Below are 13,764 nucleotides of genomic sequence, written 5' to 3' on the forward strand. Positions count from 1 at the left end.
AAAAACGCATTGCGGCCAAACTAATTGGTGTAGGACAGGATGGCCAAGTGGAGCCGAAAAATCCATTTCAAATTAAAAAAAAAATACATGTCCTTCCTCATCTATGCGCTTTAATAGTGTGGAAGTAGTTATGGTATGTATACTTCGCTGCCTCACGCCCCCATTTCCCCCCCGCACAAATACTGCCTTGGAATTCACCACCGTACCTTGGCCAATCCCCCCCGCGTGCGTGTGCGTCTGTTTACTGAGAAGAAGAATCGCGTGCTCTCCGGCATCGCCCCGTGACCGCGTGCTTCAGAACGAAGAAGCCCCCAAAGAGCTAGCACCGCCATTTCGTCCCTCCTGACCACAAAAGGGCCTACCACGATGTCCTCTGACCAGGCGCCGTCCCAAATGCCGTTCCCGGAAAAGCGTTCGCCTCCTGCTACGCGTCCGGAGGGACTCGAAGCTTTACCCGTGGAAACACCTCCCCAGGAGGCCGTGCCGCTCATCTCAGGTCGAGGATCTCCCTCCACGACAGTTCTGCCCAGAGCAGAAGACGCCCCTTCTGCGGCGTCTGGAACTACATCCGTCCGTCGGCGCCCTAGGAAGAGCAGACGCTCGGCATCCACGTCTTCCAGCGTCTCTAACCAATCTACCAAGACGCTGCAGGAGACACCGACGCCGCTCCAGGCAGCGCCAACACCGAGCCGTGCACCGGAAGCTCAACCCAGTGCTGTGACCGGAAGTGCTCAACCGCCGAGGCGGCTAATAAGGGCTGCGGACGACGCCATGCAGCCACTCGGCCACCGTTCGCAGCTGGTGAGAAGGGCAAAATTGAAGAGGCGGCAGCGCCAGTTTGGTTTATGATTTGACGCGATCTGTGCGCACGACGTCGTGATCTTGAACCGGGAAAAGTATGCGCACGACGCGACCTCAGCGCCGCGGCGGCGCAGCGGCGGCGCGCGCTCGATGAAGACTGTTCTGGTTCGGCTGTAGGAGCCTACATGTCAGGCGACAGCCAGGCAACATGTAGGTTCCCTACGGCTGTCGAGCCCGTGCCGCCCCGATGCCGAAGTCTCCCTCTAAACGCTACTGAAATCGGCGGCCGGACGGCGCGGCGTTGTCTGCCGCTACCGCTGCTCATGCTGGTGATACTAATGAATCGCGGGTGCGGTAGGCGTGGTTATGCTCCCCCGCTTCCTTGTGGTACGTTGCCCTGTCCAAGTGTTCTCGCATAGATCTGACGACGGTACCGTAATGAATTGCTCTTACTATGTGACCCGGAGCAAGCAGCATCCGCAAACCGAGTCCAGCGCCAGACGGTCTCCTACGCGCGACGTTGCTTTGCTTCCCACATTTTTTCGCTCGCCATCCGCGATCGATTTGGATCAGAGATTTGCTCCTTCCTGCTTTGTAAAAGATGTCACTTCAGACAATTTCAGCGCAAAATGTCACACGTACGTCGGCGTGCATGGTTATCTATCTGCATGGCTATCTGCGGTAGATCTACTAGTCACCCAATTTTCCTTTGCAAACATATTCGGCCGCAGTAGCAGCGGACTTAAAAAAACCGGATACATGCAAATTGAGTTTGGGCCCACCGGGCACGGGAGTTTTGGTTACGACTTATTATGCCACACACTGCACTTTTACTCAATGGAAAGAAATAATTTGTTCCCTCTGATAAATTGCCGGAAAACTAGTTCTACTTTACCACTGTTTCCTCGCATGCCTGGCTGTGCTTTTTCATTGTGAACTACTAGAACTTAATGTGACGTATGTCGTAGACTTTGTTGTTATATGTGATCAGGAGCACCAACCGAAAATCGAGTCCCGCGCGCGGGTCAGCCCGACGATGATTAGGGTCGGGGTTTGACTGTTGTCAGTTCTGATTCGGAGCGATACGGCACGAGCACGGCGTTGTGCTCTTGAGCGCAACTATTCAGCTGCCACGAATCTCGCTGTCAGCAATTCGGATACCCCCGTAAAAGGACTTCAAATAAAGCGGAATAGAATAGACTGCAACGCCAGCGTGAGCATGCAGCAGCACCACACGACGCCGCGCCGAGCAGTACGTCCGGCTGCCGATTTCAGTAGTCTGAATGCGCCGAAAAGGCACTCTCCACGTCCATATCTGTGAGTCGCGATACATCGCATTTAGTCTTAGTTTTGTCTGCTAGCGCGGCGGCCGAGCCGACATTCCGACATCGAGCGCGCGCCGCCGCGGCTGAGGGCGCTAAGGTCGCGTCGTGCGCATACTTTTCCCGGTTCAAGTTCACGACGTCGTGCGCACAGACCGCGTCTTATGATTTATAGGCGTTTAACGTCCCAAAGCGACTCAGGCTATGAGGGGCGCCGTAGTGAAGGGCTCCGGAAATATCCACCACCTGGGGTTCTTTAGCAAGCACTCACATCGCATAATACACGGGCCTCTAGAATTCCGCCTCCATCGAAATTCGACCGCCGCTGCCGGGATCGAACACACTTGTCATGAATTTTAGCGTCAGCTGTGGAGGGGGTCGTGCATACTTTGGGAGTGGCGATGGTCACGCACAAGATGCGTAATGAATAGGGAAGCGATGATAATGATGACTATGGTATTCTATGGCTCAAGAGTGACTGAACGAAAGAGCCCTATGGCGCAAAGGTTTTTTCGACTGCTCAAGGAGGGGTCCAAGACCCATTTCCCAAGCATTTCGCTCCAGATAAACCGAGTACCAGGCCTAAGGAAGCTTGTAGCCATTGTATCACCTGTGGGTGCCCGGCGGTGGGGATCGAACCCCGAATTTACCGCATGCAAGGCGGATGCTGAACCACTTGGCCACCACTGCGGTCTGAATAGCGAAGATATTGATTGGCTCGCTGTAGTCACGTGGGAGTGGGTTGCCTTTATGTAGCTTGGTTGGTTGATGGGGTTTAACGTCCCAAAGCGACTAAGGCTATGAGAGACGCCGTAGTGGAGGGCTCCGGAAATTTCGACCACCTGGGGTTCTTTAACGTGCACTGACATCGCACAGTACACGGGCCTCGAATTTCTCCTCCAAAGAAATTCAGCCGCCGCGGCCGGGATCGAACCCGCGTCTTTCGGGACAGCAGCCGAGCACCATAGCCACTGAGCCACCGCGGCGGCCCTTTATGTAGCATTCCGAGATTCTTTGGATTAGGTTTGATTGTGGCCTGGCGGGAGCTTTTTATGCAGGCTAGCTGCTCTGCCGGCAAAACGTGACGTCATGTGACCAGAGTCAGCAAATGGGGCCAAACGGCCTGCAAATTTCACTACAGGCTATTTTGACAGCTGCCAGCACAGCAGTCTCGTCCTGTGAACAACACGGGTCATTAACGATCAGTGGTTCACTGATCCGTTATGTAAGCTATTGATCGCAGTTGTCGATGACATGAGCGATGTCGTTTCGTACGAACGACGCGACCTGCACTCGAGCCTTTGCCATCGGATGCTGTAAAAGTATTCATTTGCGGTGTCCCAGTGCTGAGCCTCTGATTGGGGGGACGTCTTGCACAGAAAGGTTCTTGGTCAGTCTTGACGAACCGTTGTTTTGCAATGATAGCTACAGGCAGGGCTCTCTCCGGAATAAGCGAATTTGGCGCTGTATGTCGCGACCTAATACTCCTACCACCTCCATCTGGGCAGAGAGATCCCTGTCCAGATGGGCTTATACAGTGAAAGTCGTGGCATAAGAGTTTTGGGGAACGTGATATGTCTGGTCTTGTTGTCCAGGTTGGTCAAAGAATTGGCACGAAGGAAAGGGGGCGGTAAATTTACTCCTCTCATTCCTTCGCCTCCTGAAAAAGCGAAAAGTGCGAAATTTTGTAACCCGCCGCGGTGGCTCAGTGGTAAAGCGCTCGTCTACCGAGCCGGAGTACACGGGTTCGAACCCGACCGCGGCGGCCGCGTTTCGATATATCTAGTGAAGCAGCGCAACGGCACAAGGCCAAGAAGAGGAGGACAAACACAGCGCTCCTCAGGACAAACACCTCCTCTTCTTCCCTTGGCCTTGTGCCGTTGCGCTGCTTCACTAGATATATCAGACCAACTCGCCCACCAGTTCATGTTGTACGCGTTTCGATGGAGGCGAAACGCAAGAGGCGCCCGTGTGCTGTGCGATGTCAGTGCACGTTAAAGAACCCCACGTGGTCGAAATTATTCCGGAGACCTCTACTACGGCACCTCTTCCTCTCTTTCATCTTTCGCTCCTACCTTCCTACCTTCCCTTACGGCGCGGTTCAGGTGTCCGCCGATATATGTGAGACAGATACAGCGCCTTTTCCTTTCCTCAAAAAACAATTTACCAATTTATTTAAACTTTGTAATGCACCGGTACTGAATTGTTACCGTCGCAACAAAAAAACAAGGTTTATGTACATTGTGGAGCAGAGTGTCCTTCTGGGGACTCTGCAGCAAGTCGTCATTATAGTCTTAAGGATCCTTGTTCTTTTTAGATAGCGTATGCAAAAGAGGTTTGTTACCTATATACTCTCAGTAGCGATTATTAGCCCAGTGAAGCTATCCTGAATTTGCTGCGTCATCTCTGGAAAATCCCAGAAAAATCAACCTAGGTGGCCCACCTGGTTTACGTGACATTGTACCTTCATCACAACCTGCTCACCGGGTTGTGAGCAAACTGAACATCTTTGCAGGGAACAGTTAAATTAAGGACTGGTGGTGAGAGGTCATTCGGGAAGAGCGACCTGGATCGCACAAGCCCCACCGGTGGTAGCACCTGCCACCGCAAGGCAGTGACGCATCGTTTAGCAGCTGCGTCACTGCGCCAGATGTAGGATGAGGACTGCCAGGAATCTATGGGTGTAAAGCTGAGAATCACCAATCGAGCATTTAAAACGCATTCGCGTCATAGCCCTAAGGCGGCCGGAGCTTAAGTGGTCCCTCCAATTTTCGTTAAATGTCATTATTCTTATCCTCGTCAAGCAGAATATATATTATTTGCGCCATGTTCACGGCTTCCTTTCTTAAGTTCAGCGCAAAAAGGAATATTTTGATCAGAATTCCATTTTATAAGCGTTTTACCCCATAGAGAGCCGGGCACCCGGTCGAGAAAATGGTTGTAGCCATTGGAGAACCGGGCGGTGCCCGGCTGCAGTTTACATAGAACAAAGCGCCTCACGTAGGCAGATGCGACGATTGGGTGTTTTGTAGCGAAAGCTACATTGGCCATGAACTTGCGATTTCGCTGTGGCGGTGCTCCGAGGAGGCACAGAGACCGACCTTGAGCCGTTGCCTAGCAACCGCCGCAGCTGGCGGACGCCGTGCAGTCGCCGCGCCATCTGGCATGACGTCACACCGCTTGCCTCGTCGTTGCGCTCGCTTTCGCTACGTATATCCTGTCATAGCAGAGCTAAGCCACTGCCAATTTTTTGCGCTGAACTAGAATGTGTGCTACCTGTCTGGTAAAAATGTGCAGAAATGTTCCCTTTCTTCGGTCAAGAAAATGTCTCGTGTATTGCAACGTATCATTGTGTCCGATCGTTCGCGTAAGGCCGCAGGAAAGGGTTGTTATCATTTTTGTTCGTGACGCGAGAAGCGACCGGACTAATCTCGATTGATCACAGCCATGAAGAGCTGCATCTACGTGTTTCCAGATTACTCTAGATGAACTCGACCTGTTATCTCGAAATTTCCTTGCCGGCTTTAAATTGTACGATGCCGCGAGCAGCGGGCATTCATAGTTGGGCGACTGACGAGCACGTTTGTTGCTTACGCCGCCGCCGAGTGATTCAGTTCTTTTGTGGGCGCAAGTCAGCCCAAATAAAGAGCTTCGTTTGCAAGCCTTGTTGCTGTATTCCTGACCGCTGGACTGCCGTCACTACAACGTGACAGTATGATTTCTCTCTTGGTATGTCAGCTCAGTTTGCAAAAAAAAAAAATGGCTGTGGCTTAGCTTGGTTAAGCCCGGTAATTGCGAAAGCAATATCCGTAGCTACGCCATGGTTCAGCTGGTAGTGTAGCTGGTGGTGGTGCTTGTGGTCAGACTTGTGGTGATGCATCGGTTATACAATCCAATCCAATCCCCAATCCAATACAATGAAATCCAATCCAATCCCATTCAATCCAATGCAATCCAATCCAAAGTTGGGCGCCTGGTTTTTGTGGCAGATGGTATGACGTCATAGCAGAGGTCAAGCTAAAGGTCAATGGTAGCTACCCCGGCCTCGCCACGCGAGGAGTTGAAAGTGAAAGTAGTATTGCTTTTGCAATAGAAATAACTTTGCACGAGTCACCGCCTTCTCTCTGCACGTGCCCTAGCCTTCCCAAGAGCAAGCTTCGGGAACAGCTTCTTCTGTGCCTGCTGCGACCGAAACCCGGACGCCAGCCCCGGAATTGGTTACCGGCGACCGTACTAGTGCACCCGGAACTTTACCGGCAGCACCAGGGGCGGAGTCGTCGACTTCGACCAGGCGATCCAGAGAATCCTCTGTGCGAACGGCAGCACGAGAAGGCACGCCCCTCCATAGCAAGATACGCCAGAAAGAGCGAATGCCAGGTTCGTTCCTTAGCGTTTCATACCCAACAATTCTGGAAAGAAACATTTTTGAACAGGAAAGAGTTTATTTATTTATTTATTTACAAGTACTGCGGTCTCAAGGAGACCAAGCAGGTGGGCATGTGTACAACATTTTCATTTCATTAACATCAAGTGATAAGTTATTCTCTTGTGTTTGACATGGGGGGGAGCAGCAAAAAGTGAACAAAAATGAACAAGTTCGCATTTCAATTTTGCACAATAACGACCTTCGCATAATCAGAACAAAATGCACTTGCATGCGCTACTGCGCAGAAAAAACACATAAAAAGCACAACTGAATGAAAAGACGGGAAAATGACACAGAAAGAATATTACGTTACAAAATACATAAGTAGCGCCTGGTCAAAATTGTCAGTGGAAAAAATTTCAGCCGGCAGATCGTTCCACTGACTAACTGTACGAGGAAAAAAGGAATTTTTAAATAAATTAGTGCGTGCGTGGAAAGGCAGCAAATTGTGAGCGTGACGGTGTCTTGATGCGCGTGGCAGGTATGGTTGAATGTACGGCCGTCCGTTGAATTTCAGTGACTTATGATACATCGTGAAAAGAAATTTAAGTCGTGCTATAGATCTTCGTGACTCTAAGGTAGGTATGTTGTTGACAGCCATGAGTTGTGACGGGGAATCTGTGGACCTGAACTTGTTGAAGATGAACCTGACTGCTCGTCTCTGAACCATTTCAAGTTTACGTTTCACTATAACTATATAACTATAACTATATACGTTTCACTATTTCACTATAACAATCGATATATCCGCAGATCCTCCGTCGGCAGGCTTGCTTTTTTTGCTACCGTCAAAAACGTTCCCCATTGCTTTTCTATGGTAGCCTTGATTGCTCGATGCTAGCGATGGAAACACCATAAAAGAAAGATTTTGCTGCATCTTGGAAGAATAGGCCATTATCTCCAATATTTTTATACCAGTATCTTAGATTTTTCCAGTATTCATTTTTTTTGTGCGCGAATGTTGGACGTGCTTGACACTGTGTTGGGGACATCAGTCAGATCAAACCATGGATTGCAAAATCAGCGAATACAGAAGTATGGCCATCGGATGCTTTTTTTGGGCCATGAAGGGAGAGCATGTAGTGTTAACTTTAGTTCATCGTGAGGACACATCAATTTTAAATACCCTACTCCTAAAAATGCTTCCTAACTTCAACCCTTCCTTGGTTTAGTAGTACAATAATCTGAGTTTATTCTTAATCTAGCTTGGTTTCTGGAAGCTACGCGTTTCCTCCTTCGGAAAGGTATCTAACCCTTCATGTGGGTTAAAAAAACGAATGCTACAGCTCCTTCATTGTAGTCAAGGTCCTACACTCATTCATTTCAATCTGACGCATGCTTGATATGCGAATGTTCTATTAAAACTGACGTTTAGGTTGTAAGACTAAGAGCCGTTCCCCAGCAGAAAGGTCCAGAAGACCTTGGTACAATGGCTGTCACATTGCCAACATATCAGAGTTCAATTTAATCAGTATTCAGTATGGTGGCCTGGCGCACTTTGGGTGTTTGGGCCATGGCAAGTCTGTCTGTGGGATCGATCGTCCACTTTATGAACCAATAAAGAAGCAATAGTGCCCTTGTTGTCTACCGATAGAACCGGACGTCGTCATTTTATTTACTTTCGGCGGGAAGCTCCATCGTGGTGACTGTATCCAGGCACATGCCTTACTGCAGCGGGGGTCGAAACTAAAATGACGGACAGGGACGCTAGCTTCCAGGTCCTAAATGCGCTGCACATAAAGGGAAGGGAGAGGGAGAGTCTTACTGCGTTGACGGTGGTTGAAAGTTTCCCTGGATAGATGAATTGGGTGGCGCTGAAAAACTGGACACCCTTAAGTTCTAGAACAATGCGAGCATCAAGTCGAACGCTATTGAGTCGTGTAGAGGTATAGTGGGTGGTTCGCGGCCCTTAGGACAGTCCCCCCCCCCCCCCCCCCCCTCCCCGTCTGTATAGTTAACATGTTGTAGCAATTCTGGATTCAGTAAACCTCGATTTTAGTTGGCTTGACTGCTGTTTTCGTTAAGACAGCAGTTCATCTCTTCGGCACATGAGGGACTGCCTGGAGTAGCCTGAACGGTTCAGGTTTTGTGAACAGTTATATGGGAGCCGAGGAATGCTTAGGAAATAGCAAGATCGCATAACGAGGACCTTTATTGAAAGAAAGGGTTTCTGTTTATAAAAGAGTTTGGTTTGGTTTATGGGGTTTAACGTCCCAAAGCGACTGAGGCTATGAGAGACGCCGTAGTGGAGGGCTCCGGAAATTTCGACCACCTGGGGTTCTTTAACGTGCACTGACATCGCACAATACACGGGCCTCGAATTCCTCCTCCAAAGAAATTCAACCGCCGCGGCCGGGATCGAACCCGCGTCTTTCGGGCCAGCAGCCGAGCACCATAGCCACTGAGCCACCGCGGCGGCCTGTGTTTATAAAAGAGAGTTTCGTAGTACACACAATATGAAACACTGTTTATAAAAGAGAGTTTCGTAGTACACACAATATGTCTTGAACATAAGACAACAGCATGGACAATATATAATATCTACTCGTAGCTTAAGACCGTCTATAAGTACAGCTACAAAACAAATCTGTATTAGTGTGCCTTTGCGTCTTGGCCAAATTGCACCCCTCTTTATTAATCGATCAGTTAGCGCTCCAGTGATGTGTGAAGTGTAATTCGGGGAATTTTCCCTCTTTCAGGAATTTGAGGGGTAAAATTTGGCGAAAAGAAAAATTATTACGGGGTTCCAGAGAAATGCAAGACCGAAACCGTTTCTCTTCTTCTAGACCGTTTTCAAGCGGCTGCGGAGAAAAAAGGGTCGGGAGTAAGAAATTTTTAGTTTAATTTAGGGAATTATCGGTTACCGCATGAAACATCACATTAGGGCTCTTATTTTTTTCTTTTATTATATTTGACATGCAGCAGGAGTGGTCAACAATCGTCCGACTTCGGCGGTTGGCGTGGCGTCTATGGAGGCTGTGAAAAAGGACACCTCGCGCGAATCGGCCCTTTCGGGGGCTCGGCTGTCCGCGGCCGATGGCTCCGGCGCAACTAGGGCTTCTCAGGACACACGGCGCGGATCTGATCGCTGGGCGCAATTCCGGCACGCGGTGAGTGCTTTTATTATTATTATTTGGACATACTGCAGGCCAGTGCTTTGGCCCAAGCAGGAGGGGCTTACGTATGTAAGCATACATACACACGCACAAAGAACACATATAACGCGAGGAAGAACACAGGGGAAGCAGCCCACTTCTGAGAAAAAAAAAGAATTCATGCGCTTTCAAGAAGCTTGCAGGCAAAGCAACCTTTCCAGTGTACGTAACTAGTCGAAATAGCCAAAGTTTGTTCGACCACATCGCCGAGGATAAACGCGTTTTGAAAAACTAAAAACTGACACAGATGTTACTTACGGTGGGCTGCATGTCCCTTGATAATTCGGAAGCCTAAAAGTAATAGTTCAGAAGTTAACTATTGGATATTAGTTAACCAGCCTGCCAGTTAGCACGTCTTAACTGTATTCTGATGTACTACACCACTGAAAATGCTATGCCAATAAAACCTCTCCTCTAACTCAAAAAGCCGATTTTTAAAAATTGTGTAAAGCCTTAGGAGAAACACCCCGTACACCCAGAGTAGTTGTTGCTGTTTTTAACGACGCATTGGAAGGAGGAGACAAAACGCGACCGGGATGAGTGTAGAAGTATTGACAGTGACTAAACTGGGGTCTGGCTTCGCTGAAAGTTGAGGTTTCATAACTAAAGCACGCATGTTGCACCCTCACAGCATTCACACCTAGAGTATTGGCGAAGAAAACTGAAGATCCTGAGCAGGAGTAGAGATGGTCTCCTGTTGAGACGCACAGGGCACGATCCATAAGCATTTTATGGCAGTGGGTTGACTGGCAGCATTTACCTGAATGCCTGACGTATTCAGCAACGTAACTCGGTTGACGACAAGCCCACCTTAGTCATACAGAACACAATGCCGAAGGAGTTGCTTCGTTACCTCCATTTTTCTTCGACACTGCCCTAGCTGTAAATACTATGAGGGCTCAACTTTCGAGTATTAGTGAATGCGCTACTCCTTCGTTGATTGCTTTTCCAGGACGCGAAACGTGTTTTAGGCAACAATGTTCCCTTTTCTGATGCGACGTCAAAAACCACGATTATTTTTGGTCGCCTTGAAAGGAAATACTGCGACAAGTTTCACACAACGCTGTACGCCTTCACCTCATATCCTGGATGTATCTGTTGCAGCCTGCCGCCGACGTGAAGATAAGTGTACCACAACCATCGATGAGAGAACAGAACTGGGTCAAGCCATTCATCGCGGTTTCCGTCCTGGCAACAGTTGCCATTGTGATCGCAGTCGTGCTGACAGTCTTTCTGATGCCGCGCAATAACGGGACTCACAGGGACAGCACACAAGTCTGCTCGACGGAGGATTGTGTGGGCCACGCGCACATAATAGGAATCAACCGCAGCCAGGGAACAGCTCCGTGCGACGATTTTGACCGCTTCGTTTGCTCCGGCTGGACCAGCAAGGACCGCAACTTGGCATTCTCTGTGCGTGCAGAGGCCATAGTCGATTGGATCAAGGGCATAATGCTCTCCAGCTTGAGGCCCAGCACAACCGCCACCGTACTAGACAGACCCCTGAGAATGATGCGCGACTGTGTGGAAAGGGACAGCGGCAACGATGACAGCGTCCACGTGCAGGAATTGCTGAACTTCGTCAAAGGTCGTGTCTTCTCCTGGCCTACTAGGGACTGGGACGAAGATGAAGTGGTCCCTTATTGGAGACCTCTTCGGGCACTTATCGAGCTTGCCGTGTTGTGGGGCCTACCCCTCTGGTTCCGTGTCGATTTGTTGCCGAAGATGGAACCGCGACGGGTTCATGTCATCATCAGCCCTTCCCCAGTGGCAACGATTTTTCGTCGGATTCAAAATGAGCTTATGGTAAGCGAGGAAGTTTATTCTTATTACGTACGTAGGTTCATTGAAAATATATTTAACGGACGGCCCCCTGCTCGTGCCTACGAGACTTTCTTACTAGGAAGTGCAAAGATGCAAAGCCACGTCTTCGGCAACATTAGTGACGCCGCCGACTCCTCGTACTCTCTGCCCAAGATTGTGACGATACCGTGGTTTACTTCGGTCACGAACTTAAGTCCCGAGGACTGGAAGGTAGCGCTGCAACAAGTCAACAGTACGGAACTGACGAAAAACAGCCTGATCTTGATAACAAACGATATGGTTCTGCAGGCGATGAACACCATCTTCAGAACGTACACTGCAAGGGAGATCTGGTTCCACACATCTTGGTGGTTCGTGCAAATTATGGGTCTGGCAACCAGCGACGAGCTGTTCAACGAGGCGGCCCTCCATCCACTGGGGAGGTCTTACCAGTCTGTACTCTGCGCCTTTCATGTGGATGCGTCGTACGGCGCTCTACTAACGGCCATTCACAAGATGCGCCTTCCAGTTGCAGAGCGGCTTGCCATCAGTCACGCGATGAGCAGCATCAAGGGGGTCACTCTGGCCAAGGTGCGTTCATCTTCGAGGTTCAACCCAGCAACAAGATCAATGCTCGAAGATATGATCAATAAAACGAGGACAATCTTCTGGCCAGATGAACCCCTAGGAAGCATTGAAAACCTAGAGAAGTTCTACGGCATACCCTACAACAACTCGGGAAGCTTCTTTCGCGAATGGTTGCGTAGCCGAGAGCATCTGCAGCGCGCCATGAATACAAGAGAGTACGCTGAGGCTATAAGCGTGCATAGGCTGTCTGTAAAGCGCTTCGGCTCGTACAACGCTGCGCTGGGCGTGATATCGATGTCCGTAGCTCTTTTGGCGCCTCCGTTCTACTCCGCCCATGGCACGAGCGCGATGCTTTACGCCGGTCTGGGCTACATGTACGCCGAGGAGTTGCTCTACGCTCTCAACTCAATGCTGTGCCTCCTGAGAGACGGGAAAATTGTGCCTGGCTTGGACGCTGACACCCGTCGAGAACTATGGGACGCGCCGTGTCCTATTTGGTGCCCCTATGTCAAGGATAGCTATTTGCTGTTCCCCGAACTTCATGCAATTGACATCGCTTATGCGGCGTATGTTCGAGAGCGCGATGAAGACTCCGATCTGCCGATCAAGGGCTTCGAGAGCTACAGCGCTGATCAGCTGTTCTTCATCACCGCGTGCCACGCGGGTTGTCTTGGAGACAGCAAAGGCATCCTCTCGAATCATGCCTGTGCTACAGCGCTCAAGAAGTTTGCTCCCTTCGTAAGCGCGTTTTCCTGTTCACAAAGCTCAGACACAGACGCTTTTGAAATGTGCCACTACTTCTAATAAGGTGGCTCTGCGTTGAGGATCCAACTTTTCTTCAAGTGTACTTTTTTGCGTCGCGCTAAGACCGTTCGCGCTACCGTTTGGCGCATGTGGTAAACAGGGAATATAAAACCGTAATCAAAACTGGCGTTTATATGAAAACGCAGAACTTTGAAGAAACTTTGCATATACTCTATTCTTCGCCATACCTGTGCTCAGTGCGCATTATTTAAAGAACTGCTTTTCTAACTCGTATGTTCGTGCTTATAGCTTTCTCAGGTGGGTGCAGTGGCTCTCACTTTTGCATATTTGCGCAGCATGGTTCTTCCGTGGATAACTTTGTGTTAGTCGTTGTGAAATTGTCTACATTAAGCCGTAGAGCGAAATTCTTTTGTTTGTGGCGTGAAAAATGCGGCGGGAATTGTGCTTAACGTTTTTTGTCAGTAACGCTGAATGTGTCCAAAGAGCAATACGTAAGTGTGAGAATTTACTGGTCTCTTCTTTTTCCTGCATTTGCATTAACACCACCGACTTATGACGTCGGTCATAAAATTTGTTGATTGGCTGGGGCGAATTGTTTTGCCTCCAGGCAGTATAATTCCTATTGGCTGAAGGGAAGTGACGTCTCCACTCCGGATGTGACGTCACGCAGTAGAGGCATCAACAGCTTCTAATAATGCGATCGCACTGCCAACGCATAATGTAATTCGATGCCCCTATGAATTTTTACCGCATGATCAGGACGGCAAAGAAAACCGTTTGCATTTCTTTTTGCGTTCTTTCTGATCGTGATTTTACTGTCTGCTGGATATTTTGTACACTTGCTCGACACATTCTTCAGCTTCTCAGAATGTTGACCCCCCATGTGCATCACCATAGAAAATGC

At 49.5% G+C, this 13,764-nt stretch overlaps 2 protein-coding genes across 3 annotated transcripts in view; both read left to right on the forward strand.

Annotated features, from left to right (window-relative positions):
- Positions 1-227: 227 nt before the first annotated feature.
- Positions 228-13,227, forward strand: LOC149332079 (uncharacterized). Of its 2 annotated transcripts, none has more exons than XM_089557027.1 (4): positions 228-801; positions 6,263-6,500; positions 9,472-9,659; positions 10,809-13,227. In XM_089557027.1, the coding sequence occupies exons 1-4, from the start codon at positions 367-369 to the stop codon at positions 12,897-12,899; spliced, it is 2,952 nt and encodes a 983-aa protein (XP_089413153.1). In that variant the 5' UTR covers positions 228-366; the 3' UTR covers positions 12,900-13,227. The 2 variants fall into 2 exon arrangements, with proteins under 2 accessions (XP_089413153.1, XP_089413154.1); XM_089557028.1 differs by having other exon boundaries at positions 9,475-9,659.
- The window catches only part of LOC149332080 (sulfotransferase 1B1-like), a 66,914-nt gene continuing 62,772 nt past the window's right edge, over positions 9,623-13,764 (forward strand). Inside the window, exon 1 of the mRNA XM_089557031.1 lies at positions 9,623-9,659. The gene's annotated coding sequence lies outside the window, so the exon portion shown is untranslated. The remainder of the gene's footprint in view (positions 9,660-13,764) is intronic.

Source organism: Amblyomma mixtum, chromosome 8 (genome assembly GCF_055824585.1).
Source record: "Amblyomma mixtum isolate Tamu chromosome 8, ASM5582458v1, whole genome shotgun sequence".
Lineage (NCBI taxonomy): Eukaryota > Metazoa > Arthropoda > Arachnida > Ixodida > Ixodidae > Amblyomma > Amblyomma mixtum.

Coding starts and splice junctions, on each gene's coding strand:
- LOC149332079 (XM_089557027.1), top strand. CDS start 367: ATGTCCTCTGACCAGGCGCCGTCCCAAATGCCGTTCCCGGAAAAGCGT. Junction 802..6,262: donor TCGGCCACCGTTCGCAGCTG/GTGAGAAGGGCA, acceptor CACGTGCCCTAG/CCTTCCCAAGAGCAAGCTTC. Junction 9,660..10,808: donor GGGCGCAATTCCGGCACGCG/GTGAGTGCTTTT, acceptor TATCTGTTGCAG/CCTGCCGCCGACGTGAAGAT.